This window comes from Vombatus ursinus, unplaced genomic scaffold (genome assembly GCF_900497805.2).
Source record: "Vombatus ursinus unplaced genomic scaffold, bare-nosed wombat genome assembly UNPS02014863.1, whole genome shotgun sequence".
Taxonomy (NCBI): domain Eukaryota; kingdom Metazoa; phylum Chordata; class Mammalia; order Diprotodontia; family Vombatidae; genus Vombatus; species Vombatus ursinus.
This window is the reverse complement of record NW_020954641.1, coordinates 10,044,032-10,060,711: the sequence shown is the minus strand read 5'-3', so window position 1 is coordinate 10,060,711 and position 16,680 is coordinate 10,044,032. Positions and strand designations below refer to the sequence as shown.

The 16,680-nt window shown below is 37.1% G+C and overlaps 1 protein-coding gene across 2 annotated transcripts in view; it reads right to left on the bottom strand.

Annotated features, from left to right (window-relative positions):
• Positions 1 to 16,680, bottom strand: part of LCP2 (lymphocyte cytosolic protein 2) — a 78,032-nt gene that overhangs the window by 38,104 nt on the left and 23,248 nt on the right. For both annotated transcript variants that reach the window (XM_027841787.1, XM_027841786.1), the window contains exons 4-6: positions 8,308 to 8,373; positions 5,252 to 5,283; positions 2,288 to 2,325 (exon numbers count right to left, since the gene is read on the bottom strand). In XM_027841787.1, coding sequence (XP_027697588.1) covers positions 2,288 to 2,325; positions 5,252 to 5,283; positions 8,308 to 8,373 — 136 coding nt within the window. The remainder of the gene's footprint in view (positions 1 to 2,287; positions 2,326 to 5,251; positions 5,284 to 8,307; positions 8,374 to 16,680) is intronic.

Sequence of the window (16,680 nt, the reverse complement as noted above, 5' to 3'; positions counted from 1 at the left end):
CACACACACACACACACACACACACACACACACACACACACACACACCCTACACATACACATTGATATAGGAAACTCCCTACACTGATGAAATCACAAGTCTGATCCAAAAAAAAGATACTTCTGGTACATACTTTACAGGGTCATCATGATGAGAAAAGAAGATACTGTATTTGCTTCCTTCCTCCTTCCCTCTCTCTCCCCCATCTGTCTAACCAGTTGCCAAATCTTGTTATTTCCATATTTACAACATCTCTTGACACCCACCCCCCTAGTTCAGGCTCTAATCACTTCTTATCTGGACTGCTTCAATAATAGCCTCCTGGTTGGACTCTGTGGCACGAATCTTACCTCACTCCAGTCCATCCTCCACAAGATTTAACAAAATGATTTTCCTAAAATGCAAATCTCTCAGCTCTTCTACTCAGTAAATTCTGATGGCTCCCCATTACCAATGAACTCAATTATAAATTACTCTCATCTGACATATAAAGCTCTTGACAATTTGTCCCCTTCCCTTATTTCTAGTCTTTTTTTTTTTGGCAAGGGAATGGGGTGAAGTGACTTGCCTAGGGTCATGCAGCTATTAAGCATCAAGTGTCTGAGGCCAGATTTGAACTCAGGTCTTCCTGAATCCAGGGCAAGTGCTATATCTACTATGGCATCTAGCTGCCCCTGTTTCTAGTCTTCTTACACATCACTCCCATTCATACTCACTACATTCTAGGCACATTGGACTACTTGCCATTTCACACATGATATTCCATCTCCCATCTTTTTTTTTTTGGCTTTTTATGGTAATTTTTATTTATTTTTTTGTTTTCAACATTTACTTCCACAAGATTTTGAGTTCCAAATTTTCACCCCATCTCGCCCCGCCCCTCGCCCCAAGATGGCATGCATTCTGAATACCCCTTCCCCTAGTCTGCCTTCCCTTCTATCTCCCCCTCCTTCTCTTATCCCCTTCCCTTTCAATTTTCCTGTAGGGCAGGATGGATTTCTGTACCCCATTTCCTGTATTTCTTATTTCCCAGTTGCATGTGAAAACATTTTTTTTAAACATGTGTTTTTAAAACTTTGGGTTCCAAATTTTCTCCGTTCCTCCCTCACCACCCACCCTCAGTGATAAGGTAAGCAACTAAATATAGGTTATATATGTGCAGTTATGCAAAACACTTCCACAGTAGACATGCTGTGAAAAACCAACTCTATTTCCCTTAATCCTATCCCGCCCACCCATTTATTCTATTCTTTCTTTTGACCCTGTCCCTCCTCAGAAGTATTTGCTTCTGATTACTCCCTTTCCCAATCTGCCCTCCTCTCTATCATTCCCCTGCTCTCTTGTCCGCTTCCCCCCCTATTTTCCTGTAGGGTAAGACATCCATCTCCCATCTTTAACCATTTGCATTGTCTGTCTCCTGTCTTAGGAATGTCCTCTCTCCTCATCTTCATTTCTGGGTTTTCCTCAAGACTCAACTCAAGCAGCACCTCCTACAGGAGGTCTGTCCCAGACTCTCCAGCTGCTAGTGCCTTCCCCATCCCAGGAACTTTGTACTTTATTTGTATGTGTCTTGTATAGAGCTATATATATACATGATGACTCCCATATTAGAATGCAAGCTCCTTAAGGGCAGGGACTGCTTTGCTTTTGGCTTTGGATCCTCAGCCCTTGGGTGAGGTGTATAAATTCTTGTTGATTGATCAATACATAAAGCACTTTTAAAACATTAAGACCACTATGTGTGTGAGCTATTACCATTTTTTTAGTTATGATTTTCTGGGCAACTATGTGGAGCAACTATGTGTCAGTCTACTCTTCATATTCAGGGCGTATTCCAGGCCTGGAGTGAGGAAGACTCATCTTCCTGAATTCAAATCTGGCCTTGGACACTTACTAGCTGTGTGACCCTAGACAAATCACTTAACCTGGTTTGCCTCAGTTTCCTTATCTATAAAATAAGCTGGAAAAGGAAATGGCAAACCACTCCTGGATCTTTGCCAAGAAAACCCCAAATGGAGTCATGAAGAGTCAGACATGACTGAAAAAATGACTGAACACAACATTATCATTTTTTAGGTTCATGTTGGGAGTTGGGAAGCAGTGCTGAAGCATGGGTCCATCTGAGTTAGTGTTCTTGCTCCTTTTTGGAATTGTTCCTCTCCCAACAAGAAAGCACATTGCTTGAAAATTTTTTAGAGATGAAATACAATAACCAATATCAAGCAAGCAAGAAAGCAACTTTTCAAAGTGCCTATTTCATGCAAGGTACTGGGCATGTAATACTCACAAAGGATGACCAGCCACCATCATCTTCTTCTTGAAACTCTGGAGGAGCAGTGAATAGAAATCATTGGCATCAAATAAACATAGCAAGGAAAGTCGCTCTTTCCATCCCACTCTCACCTCATTCCCAACTCCTCCAATTTTGCCTTTTGCTCCCTAGATACACTTGGAAATTGTTTGTGACTATCTCTAGTGTATCTCATTGGGTTATTCAGGGCATATCCTCGCTTCAAGGCTCAATATAAGGGGGATGGTAATGTCCTAGAGAAATAAAATTTCTGGAAATTTGGAATCCCCCAGGCTTTGGGGGTGGAAGGATAATAAGAACTTTTTTGATACAGTGGAAAGAACGCTGGATTTGGAACCAAAGACTCCAATTGTGAATTCTAATTCTGGTTCCTTATATGTAAGACCTTGGGCAAATCAATTCTCTGAGCCTCAGTTTCTTTTTTTGTCAAATGAAAGGCTTGGGGTAGATGACCATTGAGGTCCTTTCCAATATATTTCTGAGAATTTAGGAGGAAACTGAAATAGATAATCTATTGATTATCTCTAATTTATCTTTAAATTTAGGTCTTGTTTATACATAGTTTTTTGCATGTTTTCTCCACCATTACACTGTGAGTTTTTCGAGATCAAGGACTGTGTTTTGCCATTCTTTGAATCCTCAGTGCTTTTCACTGGCTGGCACACAGTAGGTACTTAACAAATACTTGATGACTGACTGACTAAATGTAATTATGTTAGGGACCATTTTCAAAAAAGTACAAGGCACTTTTTAAGGTTTGGAATATAAAATACATTGTATGTAACTTGATTTGCTCATAAAATTATTAGTTTTAGTATATGTAAAAATGTGCAGGGTCTGCAGGAAAAAAATCCAGGAAAACAGTTTGGGAAAGTGCTTTCTCCCTATTTGTTTACTATTTGAGCAGCAAAACTGAAATCTCTCAAAATAATAGTTTTCTCAAAATATTTTCCTGTGCCTTCATATCCTTAGTATTGTGATGTTTAAAAAGTTTGAGAGACATAGTTTCTGCGTAACTAATCATTTTATTAATACTGCTAGTATTTTTTTTTAGGCAGTTGGGGTTAAGTGACTTGCCCAAGGTCACACAGCTAGTAAGTGTCAAGTGTTCAGTCTGAGGCCGGATTTGAACTCAGGTCCTCCTGACTTCAGGCCAGTGCTCTGTCCACTTCGCCACCTAGCTGCCCCATTGCTAGCATTTTATTAACAAAAGGGTCATTGACACTCCCTAATGCCAAAAATGGTGGGCTCACAGTTTATATGCCCATGGAAGAATGAGTATTCCTGAGGATGGCAATCAACTCTAATTGGTTAATAATTAATGAGAAAATAATTATTATAATGAGATGTGAGCTCATTCTACTGAGGGTTTTGGGGGTATGTGACTGGATCACCCAAGTCTTGGTCAAAGAGACTTATCAATATACATATCAAAGAGGGAATCCACTCCTACCTCAGACCTGTCTGACTAAACACAAGGAACAGGAATTCACCAATTCTCTCAGCCCGGTTGGGTAAATTTTCCCTAAGATTTCCTACAATGGTTTATTTCTGGATAAGGAAGTGGAAAATCCTTTAATCCTAATTCAATAATTGGTTATTAATATAAGAAAGAAATAGTTGTTTCTCTCAGTGTATATGAACTTTCTTCTAGAACTTGAAGTCTGTCTTTAAACCTTTTATGAAGCCTTTCTTGGCAGCCCTTCTCTCCCCCTCACTCCCCAACTTCATGATCTCCTTAGCACTTTAAATTTATACACATCCTAGCATTTTACTAGTTGCTGTCCTATAGGTAAATATGGTTATCCTTAACTTGAGTGAAGATTGCTCTTGGGCATGGAACACATCTTTTGTTTTTCACTATGCTTACTCAAATGCTTATTAAATCTCTTGTTCATGGATATTAACTTAGTGTGGCTGCTGAGAGAGATCACTAGAGACAACAGGGAAGCCAAGAGGAGGGTAATGTATTGGAGACTGATTAAACCTGGAAGTGCCTAGGTCAAGGACTGATGGTCAAACACAAATAGCTACTGCTAAAGATGGGGGAGGAGATAGTGGACAGGTCCTCAGAAAGAATAATAGAAACTTCACCTAGAGATAGTAGGGATGATTTTATTACTTCCAAATGAGGAAACAGGACTAGAGATTTATTCAAGGTCATACAGCTAATTACCTATAGTTGTAGAGTAAGAACTAAAATCCACGTCTCCTAACTCAACGGTCAATGTTCTTTCCATAATATTGAGCAATAATGCTTAAGTTCAAAAGGGAGCAGGGGGTATTTGAGTTCTCAAACTAGATGGAACAAAGGCCTAATTCAGCATTTTCCAGGAGTGTTTCAAGGCTTTTCTCCCTGAAATTCTAGGTATATTTTCTTAAGATTTTTTCATTATCATAATTTTAGAGCTGAAAGGAACTCCATCAATTTTAGGATGTGGAAATTAAAGCCCAGAAAATTAAGTGATTTTCCTGTTTCCCTTAGTGAACTAGGAGAATGGTTTCTCAGCCTGACATAAACCTGCTCCTAATTTCTAGGGGGTAACTGAAGCCCAATTAGGAGGTAAATTAACATTTCATCCTGAGTCCCCATAGCTTAAGCTAAGTAGGAGATAAATTCAGAGTAATTCTCTGAGAAGATATGAAATAATAGAAAGATGACACTGGATTCTGACCTTTCAGTAGCTATGTAATTTTCCATTTTGCTTCTTATGGGGAAAACATGGGAGCAGGGATCTAGAAGGATGAGAGGCTGAATCTTGGATGGCAAGCTTACTTTTCTCACCAAACTCTGCCCAAACCTTTACTTAGGGAAGCAATTTGATAACTAGACCACTAAGGCTATTTAAATGACACCCGTATGAACAACTTGAAACCATAATAACTCAAATATTAGTAGCCAGTTAAATCAAATTGTTACTCCAAATCACAAACTATTACCTCTTTCTTCAGGAAATCTTTGTGGATGGGGCCTGAAATGACAAATGATAAGGATATTAACATTGCTATTTTTATGAGTAGAAAATCACTGTCTTGAATACAATTAAGCAGAAATAAAGGGCCTACTAAAAGTTTAGGATATGTCTTCTAGCCACCACTTTTAAAAATGCCAGTCTGATGCTAAGGTAAATCACAGATTGAGGCATGGAAAACTCACAAATAATAAGGTAAGAAAGGCACTCCTTCCTCAATTTAAGTTATTTGGATATCTAAATGATTAAATGAAAAATAATTTTACTAAAAATATTTTACAAAATATAGAAGGATTAGTGAGAAAAAGAAATACATAAATCAATATCAATTAATCAACATTAATGCAAAAATATAAAAAGAGACAGAGATGAAGTAGCAAAAAGTGAAAAAAGACTACAGAAATCTATCAAAAATTTTCATTAACAAGTTATACTTAGATGAGGAATGCAAGGATGAAATGATATTTCCTCAACATGATGATAAAGCATCTATCTAAAACCAAGAGGTAGCATTATTTATTATGGACAAATACTGGAAAATTTCCTGTAAAGATCAAGCACCAAGCAAAAATGTCAATTAACATAATTATTCTTTGATACAACATTAGAAATATTACCTGTAGGAATAAATTAAATAAAGAAATTAAGAGAATAATCATTGACAGAAAGTAGTATAAATATCTCCATTTATATACTATGTATGTTTTTCTTAGAAAACCCAGGAGAATCAACTACAGCAACAACCACAAAGTATATTAACAATGCCTTCAGCACAGTAGGAGTGTATAAACTAAATCCCTTGAAATATCTATATTCTTACATACTACATTGTTAATAAACTTGAGTAATACATAGAAAAAGAAATATTATTTAAAATAACAACAAAAATAACACATGAAATTTCTAATTAACCAATCAAGACACACATAAGGCATGCAAATACAACTGTATGCTTTTTAAAAAAAATGTAAATCCAGTTAATTGAGGGATATTCAATGTTTTTGGCTAGATGATCTTATAGTAAAGATAATAATACTCCCCAAATTAATGTATAGATTTAATGCTATATTAATAAAATACCAATGGTGTACTTTTTAGAATTAAAGAAAACTATAATTTGAATCATAGGGAAAAACAAATATTTAAGAAAATCAAAGGAAACAATGGTGGCAGGTAACGGTAGAATGGAGAATGGTGTTTCTGCCTACTACATTATTTTATAAAGTAGTAATTGTTCAAACAATCAAATAGTGGATTAAAATAAATAGAAATCTAGTGGCTAGATTAGCTATGGAAGATTTAGCTACAAATATTCTTAGCAGTCTAGAATTCAACAAAATGAGAACCAAAATTCCTGGGGAATAAATTATTTAAGAAAAACTGAATAAGGAGTTTGATTAAAATTGCATTTTGATCAGCATCTTACATAATATAGCACAATAAATTCCAAATGAATAAACTATTTAAAGATTTTAAAATTCAGACCATAAAATTAGAGGATGCCATGTAACAACTTTCAAATTGCAAATAGGGGAATAATTCTTAACTAATAACATTTCAGAATAAAGGATAAAAGGCAAAAGACAATTTCAATTATATGAAAAAGAAATATTTTTGTATAAATAAAATCAGTACAGCCAGAATAAGAAAAAAATATACAAATTTTGATGGGGAGGATATTTATGTTAAACTTCTCTGACACGATTCTGATATCCAAAACTAATAGGAAATTGATACAGATCTATTAGATTAGGAGCCCTTCTTCACTGGAGAAGTAGTCAAGGATAAGGGCGTTAACAGAAAATTTTTGAAACAAACAAACAAAAAATTATCATCTTAGTTTTATCAGTCAGCTAAAAAATAGAGAACAGAAATCATCATCAGTAAAACAACAGTTTTATTGTTGCTCATCAGTCAGCTAAAAATTAAAAAAAACAGAAATTATCATCATACTATCATCAGTCAGCTAAAAAAATGTGTTCTAAATGTGAATAATGAGAAAAATGCAAATTAAAAGTCCTCGGTATCACTTAACAGCCATTAAGTTGTCAAAGATAGTAAAACAAGGATATTTTCAATGTTGGCAAGGCTGGTAGAAAACAGAAAGAGTAATTAACTACTGGTAATGCTGGGGATTAGTCTGTTTTTGAAAAGAATTTAGAATTGTATAATAAAACTTATGAAATTGTTCATGCCCATTGATTGTACTACTGGATTTATACCTGAACAAGTTTATTGACAAGAAAAATAGAACTCTCTGGGTAAAAAAAAATATTCTTAGAAGTATTATGAATATAATAGCAAATAGTTAATATGTGTCTAACAATTAGAAAGTGACTGAATAAACTGTGGCATGTGAATATAATCAAATATTTTATTCTACAAGAAAACACAAATATGAAGAATTAGAGGAAACATAGAAAGACACAGGAAGTGATATAGAATGGAAAAAAGTAGGTTCAAAAAACCAACTTAGAGATGAACTACGATCACATAAATGGAGACCTAAGACAACAACCAAACACAAATGAAATAACAATGGACAATGTTGGTAATACCTTGTTATAGTCAAAATTCTCAGCTTTCCTTTCCTTTAACAAATGGTGAATTACAAAAGTATGTAGTTGTATGTGGGGCAGTTAGGTGGTACAGTGGCTAGAGTACCACGCCTGGAGTCAGGAAGACTCAACTTTCTGAGTTCAAATCCAGCCTCAGATATTTAACTCTGTTTGCTTTAGTTTCCTCATCTACAAAATGACCTGGAGAAGGAAATGACAAACCACTCTAGTATTTTTGTCAAAATACTCCAAATGGGGTCAGGGAGAGTTGGACACGACTGAAATAGCTGAATAACAGCAACACGATTGTATGTATAATCAGTTACAATTGCTGTATTTTGTTGTTTTGCTAAGCTATTTTGGAGGAGTGTTTCTTTATGATTTGTATGTGTACGTTTGTGTATTTTTATTTTAAGGAAAAGCTATCAATTTAAGAAATAAAAAAAATCATTGTTATACAACTTACTTCCTTGCAAATAAACTTCTTCTTTCTTCATTCTTGTTGATTTCTTGACTCAACTTGCTTAAAATTCTGTAAAACAAAAAATACATAAAAAACATCAAAACTACAAAGCCAGGGTCTATAGGCCACTCCATCTCTCAGTCTGTGTAACTAGTTTCATCATACTCTTTAGACAGTACAAAGCGAAAGTTGCTAAGTAGATTGAGTTCAGTCTTTACCTGGCATTCAAAATATTCATAGTCCAATCCTATTTTATCTACCCAGCCTTAGAGAGAGAGCACTAAAAGGGACACGAGAGGTCATCGAATCCAACCCCCTCATTTATGAGAACTGAGGTCCAAGAAAGTAAAATGATTTGCTCCAGATCATGTGACGAAAGAGCAGCAAAGCTAAGATAGAATCCCAAGTCACCTGGCTGCTGGGGGAATGCTTTCTCTATTATTTCATGTAAGCTTTCTGCTCCCTACCAGTAAAGATCCATTCTTGTCAAACCTATTTCTTTTCTTTGCCCCTAATCATGCCATAATAATTCCTGCTACAATGGGGGTTTATTTAGTACATATACCTCTAATGGCATCTCCCCATCTGGAGTTGCAAGGGAGCCTGATTTCTGCTTCTGCGAGAATCACGATGATGTACCTTGGCGCATGCATAGACATTTTGTAATTGGTTCTGGTCAGCTACCAACATAGTAAAAAGGAGGCTCTTTAGTTCAAGAGGTATTCAAAACTGACTGTCAACTGCAACCACTTCCTCTTAACCTCAATGTTCTTAAGGGAATCTTAATGACTACTTCACTTATCACCATGAGTGGTGAAGGGTGAAGAGAGGGGAGCCTGGTGAAGGGAGTGGAGCCAACGACCATGTGAGTTTGAAATGTCCACCTCAGCATCCTGGCTTTCCAAAGTTTGAGTTAACAGTGAGCAAAGCATCAATGTCCCTCAGGGGTGATGGTAATGCAATCCCATGCTTCAATACCTTGGCATTCCAGAGTCCAGGTTTGCAGCCAGTAACACATCACCTTGAGGATCAAGGAGTAACTTTTGGGACTCCATCTCACTGGTAGATGGGACAAGGACACATTCAGCATCAAAACCACTTTTGATTATGAACTGGGTGGAACCTATGCTATGCAGGAACTGAGCTAAATGGAGCCTACTCTTCTCAGAGACCAAGATGCTATAGAAGAGAGTATACTCATAGAGGTATTGGGGAAAATATTTGTATTTTGTTTTTGCTATATCTTCTCAGTAAATATCCCTTTTCAAAAGCTAATTAGTTTTAAGTGGTTAAATGGAACTAAGTATGTTAGTCATTAGCCCCTAACATTGGGAGAACACAGTTGATTGCATCTCAAGCCAGTAACAGTAGAGATACCTCAACCACCCAACCCTGGAACTCTGTAGGGAAGATTTATCAGCTTGGTTCTTAGAAAGAAAGTCAACATACACAAGATACACTACTTCTATATTTTGCTCATGCAAAACACAAACACACACACACATACACACACTCCCCTCTAATGGCACCTCAAGCTGGAATAATCACTCTACTTTCTGCCTAGCCAAATCCTACCCCTCTTTTTTATAACAATCACCACCACCACTGCCACCATCACCACCACCACCCTACCACCCAACAACTTCCGTTTGTATAATACCTAAGACTAACATGAAAGCATACTGTAGAAATGGGGGATTTCAGTTATTTGTACATGAATGAAAGAATATATGAATAAAAAAGCATTTATTAAGTGCTTACTCTTTGCCATGTACTGTACTAAGAACTGTAGACACAAATACAAGCAAGGGTAAAGAAATAGAATGAACCTGAGTATTGTAAGTTTTGGGGAAACCTCTCTTCAAACAAAGTGACTTCTGAAGCCAAGGAAACAGAGCTATAGGAATGGTACTTGATTTCTCTTCTTATTGGCAACAACAAGACAAATGAGAATTATTCTATGTTAAAAGAAGGCCTCCACCATTTTAGAGATTACCTGCCAACACAGGGATTTTTGATAAGATTAACCACAGAGAAATGCATTTTCCCTCAGGATCAAATCTGATCTTCAGTGAATCCTGTCACTCCAAGGTTTTCACATTTTCCTCCATTTCTTTTCTGCCACAGATTGTTGCTAATTTGGCTCTGAGTCAAAACAGCTATAAAAATCCAAACTGTATTCAAAGAAATTAATTCTGCTACTACCCTGAGCATGGTTCCCAACTGTGCTAATAAATTTTTTTTATTTATAAAGTGAGCTTACCTCCTACTCACTTTATTTGACCTCCAGTCATTCAGACCTGCTGGTGGGGAAGATTCTCCCTGAATTCTCAAGAAACCCAGGCTAGGAAATTCCCCCTATATAGGACAGCCCCTCCATTTAAGGAGCTTATATTTTAATAAGGGAAGACAACATTTAAGAAGGAGCTAAGGATGTGTGTGTGTGTGTGTGTGTGTGTGTGTTGGGGGGAGGTAGTCACACATATATTAGCATGATTTGGACTTGGCTGGAAAATGGTGAGGTGGTCTGGCCAAGATAAAGTCAAATCTCACTTGTCAGAGCCCTGAGTCCCACAGACATAATCTAGAGCTCTATCCATGCCAAAAGCAAAACAGTTAATGCATTCTTGTTTTGTCTCAATGACAATGTAACATTTAAAAAAATAGAGGAAGTGACAAGGAGAACTGTTATTCTGAGCTGATCCTGATTACTGAGAAGGAACTAGCCACCGATACAAAAAATGATGGGAAAAGGGTTTGGAGGAGGCTTCTATCTTAATTAATTCTATTTTAGAATTAATAATGCAGAAGGGCAGGCAATGTCAAGGATACCCTCATTTTAACGAGAGAAGATTTCACAGAGAAAGGCTGTGTAGGCTGGTAGGCCTTTAGCCTAAAACCCCGTAGACAACATAGATCCAAGAAGCACGAGGAAACACTCAAGAATGGAATTTTAAAAACATAAATATAAATAGTCTCAGTGAGGAAGAAAACCGGGTGTTGTTGAAAGGTACCAAAGTGGATGCACTGGGAGCTCATTCTTCGATTTAGATTCTTAAGCATGCACATAGAGAGGATGGAATCAAGGACAGACAATGGAAAATAGATACAAAATCTTGATAGGATCCTGTAAGAATGGTGTCAGGACCACTGCTCATAGTGAGCTGTAACTGGGAGTAAATGCTAAGGACAAAAAATGAAGTTTTTTTTTCCCTTTTCCAGGTAGATTGGAGAAAAGAAAAGGATCAAAAGAGGAATATCCCTCCAGGAAGATGGGATCACGATAATGGATGACAGAAAGAAGGCAGAAATATTTTTATTTTCTATTATCAATTACCTCCTGAAAAGTTCAAGGAGCCTTGGACTAGAATGGATAGAACAAAAATGGTTAATAGGACTTGAAACTCAAGATAACTGAGCAGATAGCATGAGAGCATTTAGCTGTATTTGATGAGTTAAAAGTCACTTGTCTTAAGCAACTATATCTTAAGATACTTAGAAAACTTGCAGATTTGATTATGGAGCCACTATCAGCAATTTTTAAAAGAAATGAGAGAGGGGTCCTGGAAAACTGGAGAAAAGCGAATATCTTAGTTTTCAACAAAGGGAAGAGAATAGTCTTCCAATTACAGGCCAGTGAACTTGACCTTGAATTCCTAGTAAAATTCTAAAATGTATTACTAAATGGTTGGTGGACTCTTAGAAATGGAAGCAATAATCACTCAGGGCCAGCATTGTTTTCACTAAGAACAGATCATGTCAGAGTAACCTCTTGTTTTTTTTGATGATATGACTAGATTGGTAAAAATATTTTCCAATCTAGTTTTCAATGTTTTTGATGTATAGTGGTACCTTCAGCAAGGCATTCGGCAAATTCTTCAAAGCTATCCTTGATAACAAGATGGTGAGACACGGACTAGATGGTAGCAGAGTTAGATATATTTGGAAATGGTTAAGAGAATGGAACTTAAAAGTAGTCATTGATGGCTCAGTGTCATCTTGGAGGGAGGTATCTAGTGTCTCGACTCAGTCATCTCTGCTCTTTAATGTTTTAATTAATGACAGATGAATGTATAGATGCCATTTTTTATCAAATTTACAGCTGACACAAAGTTAAGAGAGCTAAAATATTAGATCACAGAATCAAGATCCAAAAAGATATCAGCAGGATAGAACCTAATATGGTGTGAACCTAATAATGGAGATACATGTAAACTCTTACTTGAGTTAAAAAAAATCTTCATAAATAAAAGATAGGGTAGTATCCCTAATAGCAATTTGTCTGGAAAAAAAAAAGGGGATCTGTGGGTTTTAGCAGACTGCAAGCTCAGCATGAGTCAACAAACAATACATCGGACAGCCAAAAAAAGGGAACTGTGGTCTTAGGCTACATACAGCGTCCATAACAAGTGAAACAATATTACTATAGAAACCTGCAGTAGTCAGACCACACCAAACCTGACTATTGCATTCAGTTTTGAGAAGCCCATTTTGAGAACAACGCTGGCAGATTATAGAGCCGGTAGAGGAGCACAGGCCAGGAGGGGAAGAGACATTTAAATGATGGTATACAGCAATCTGTTGAAGGATCCTGGGGAAGAGAGGGGAAAAGGAAAGTTTGATAGCTACTTGTCTTAAAGTATTTTAATGGCTGTATATGTAAGAGAGATTAGACTTGTTCTACTTGGCCCCAGAGGGACCAATGTAGGAGAAATGAGTCAGGGTTGTCATGAAGCATATTTCAGCTCCATTAAGTAAAAATTCTTAAAAACAGGATTGTTCCCATGTGAAATGGCCTGTCTAGGCAGATGGTGGGTCCCCTTCCACTGAAATTCTTCAGGAGGAGGTTGAATGACCACTTGTCAGGAATGTTATGCTGTCTATCCCTGTTTAGGTATAAGGTTGGACCTGATGAAGTCTTACGTCCCTTCTGATTAGGAATCATATTATTATAACAACTCATTTACACGGTAACCTTAGCAATCCTGTTAGGTAGTGCAAAAATGTTCATTTGTTTGTTTATTTCTTTATTCATTGATTTATTTATCTATTTATCTGCCTATTTATTTCACTTTGCATTTCAGGAAACTGAAGCTCAGGGTGGGTGACTAGCCCAGAGTCACACATTTCTTTCTACTTCAAGCTCAGTGCTTTGCTTACTATACTTCCTGCCTCTCTAGAGATCTCTGGATGTCTACAGGGCATATAGTCTAGAGGAGAATCCCCCGAGGGAGGAGAGATCATAGTAGGGAAAAACAACTAGAATTCCTTGCAGCCCCTGACATGAAAGGAATTTTGTCAATTCCAGTGTTAATCCTCGTCTAGCCCACTTGTGATTGTGACTAGTGTATTGAGGAGTGTCTGGGACCTCCCATCACCAACTGGTGCGTTTGTAAAATGTTCCAGCCTTCCTTTGGCTATTGTAGTATAAAAGCCTCACAAAGCCGCAGGTTCCTCCCCTCTTCCATGCAGTTTACATATAGCTAACATTTCACGCACTCAAGATCTAACTAGATGGGCAGCTAAGTGGTGCCATAGTGCATAGAGCGCTGGGCTTGGAATCAGGAAGACTCATCTTCATGAGTTCAAATCCAGCCTCAGACACTTACAAGATATGTGACCCTGGGCAAGTCACTTAACCCTATTTGCCTCAATTCCTCATCTGTATAAATGAGCTGGAGAAGGAAACGACAAATCGCTCTAGTATCTTTGCTAAGAAACCCCAAAATGGGGTCATGAAGAGTCAGACACAACTGAACAAACATGAGGTCTAACCTGATGGGCCTTCTTATTGTTTCTCTGCCATCTCTGGGCCTATGCACTGGCTATTTCTCATTCTCTCTTCATGCCCACCTCTTGTAATCCCTTTTTACCTTTGTGGAAACTTATTTAAAAATCTTCTTGTTTAGTTCAACTAAAAATATTAAGAAGTAAGTATTTCTCTAGTCTAAAGTCCATTTCAGACCTTTCCTCCTTCTCTTAGGCCTGACTAATCCCTTTCTTTTAGGAAATGTGGAAAATGTCAGGAATGAAAGCTAATGCCTTGGAAAAATGGATTAAAGATGATAATAAACTTAAAATAAGAAATACCTCTTTTGTAGTTAATATTATCACCTTTCCAAACCCTTCAGGGGAGTAACATCGTGTTGGTAAATGTTTAACAACAGGCTCTCCAGAAAGAAGAAAAAAGTAACATTACAGCTTAAAATTTAATTTGTATTATTACCATTTTTCCATCACTTTTTAGATTAGACAATCTTGTCTTGACTAGACTCTTTGTATTTGGACAATCAACAAAACAATAAATCAAGCCCTGATTTGTTGTTTGCTAATTTCTAAAAATTTAACAATCAGCTCTATAAAGAGATCCAACCCAACCCTTGCAGAATCACCTAACTGTAGTGCCTACTTTGCCCATTTTGAAGGAATTGTGGCATTGGGCAGGAATCTCTCTAGATTTCTTCCCACAGCTCCTGAGGGGAATGGTCAAAGAGAGATAAGTGGCTTTAGGAAGTTGGCTCTCCCAGGGTGTTCTGGAACGATTAAGAGATTATTGTTCTATTAGATGGGAGTAGGAGGTTAACTCCAAAACTGTTTTTATAGTATTGTGACATTTTTTTTGTTCAAGATTTCTATAAGTGTTACTTTATATTAGAGAGATGTCTAATGGCATGAGGGGATTATGCCAGCTTGGACATTTTTTTTTTCTGAGCACTACAATGCTTGGATTTGGAATAATAATGAATTAATAAAAAAAAAATTTTCTGGCTGCCTTGTGTGTAGGACAGTATTAATAGTTTTCTTCTATATCTTTAAAGCTCAGTTTACACATGGAACCTTTTTTGATCTCCATCATGACTAGTAACTTCTTTCTCTGCAAAATTATTTTGCATTTATTATTTATTTGCTTTTACATGCATATGTTATTTCCCCTTGATGGGGCAGCTAAATGGTGAAGTGGATAGAGTACTGGAAGTCAAGAAGACCTGAACTCAAACCTGGCTTCAGACATTACTACCTGTGTGACCCTGGACAAGTCACTTCACCCTGTTTGCCTCAGTTTCCTCATCTATAAAATGAGCTCGATAAGGAAATGGCAAACTGGTATCTTTGTCGAGAAAACACCCAATGGGATCACAAAGAATTGGACATGACTGAAAAACGACTAAACAACAACAACATCTCCCTTGATGGAATGTAAACCTTTTGAGGGCAGGCAAAAATTATTTATTAAGCATTTACTATGTGCTACATACTGTGCTGAGCTGAAGACTGTCCTTGCCTTCAGAGAACTTACATTCAAATGGGCAGGGACTGTTTCATTTCTTTGATTCCCAGAACTTAGCACATTGTGTGTTGTTGTTGTTCCATCATGTTCAACTCTTTGTGACCTCGTGAACCATATCACTCCAATACGGTCCATGGGATTTTCTTGGCAAAGATACTGGAGTAGTTTATTATTTTCTGCTCTAGTGGATTAAGGTAAACAGAGGTTAAGTGACTTGCCCAGGGTCACACATCTAGTAAGTATCTGAGGCTAGATTTGAACTCAGGTCTTCCTGACTTCAGACTCAGAGCTCTGATCCACTGAGCCACCTAGCTGCATCCATCACAATATCTAGTAGGTGGCTAATGAATGCTTTCTGATTGATTCCAACATCCCCTGAATACGAGTTGCTTAAAACTCTATGAGGATGATGTAAATATACCATAAGGAGCAAACATGGAGGACTCTCTGCCATTGTCAGAACTAAACCTCAAAAAAAAAAAAAAAAATCTCAACAACTGGTGATGAGATTAACTCCTCCCACTGTCCTAGCCTCAAAGAGATGAGATGAGACAAGAATATACTCTTTGCTTGACTTTGCTCCTTCCCAGACTATCAAGCTTTTCCCATCCCTCTCAATGAAATGTCGTCTTCTAAGGTCTGTGTAATATCATGTTCTCCTGATCCTTATGCCTGACATTCTCAATTACTTTAGCACTTTGCTTGTGGACTTTCTTACCGTATTCCATATTGATTTGGATTTTGATTTTGACAAACTCTCACATAACCTTCTTGCAGGACTCTTCAACCAACAAACTTTTCCTCCATTCCACTTTAGTTTTATACCCAACACGGCTACCAGCCAGGAGTTTCTAATTTAACATCCACCCAGATCAAGATACTTCTTCTTGGAAAACTACATGTTCTTAGACCAAAACTTCTGTTTTATATTCATGTATGCCTATGTAATATATATGTGTACATATTTATGTATGCGAATGTATATATGCGTGTGTATATATGTACATGTCTATGTCTATACACATATCTATGTGGGGGATATGTGTGTGTGTGTGTGTGTGTGTGTGTGTGTGTGTGTGTGTGTGTGT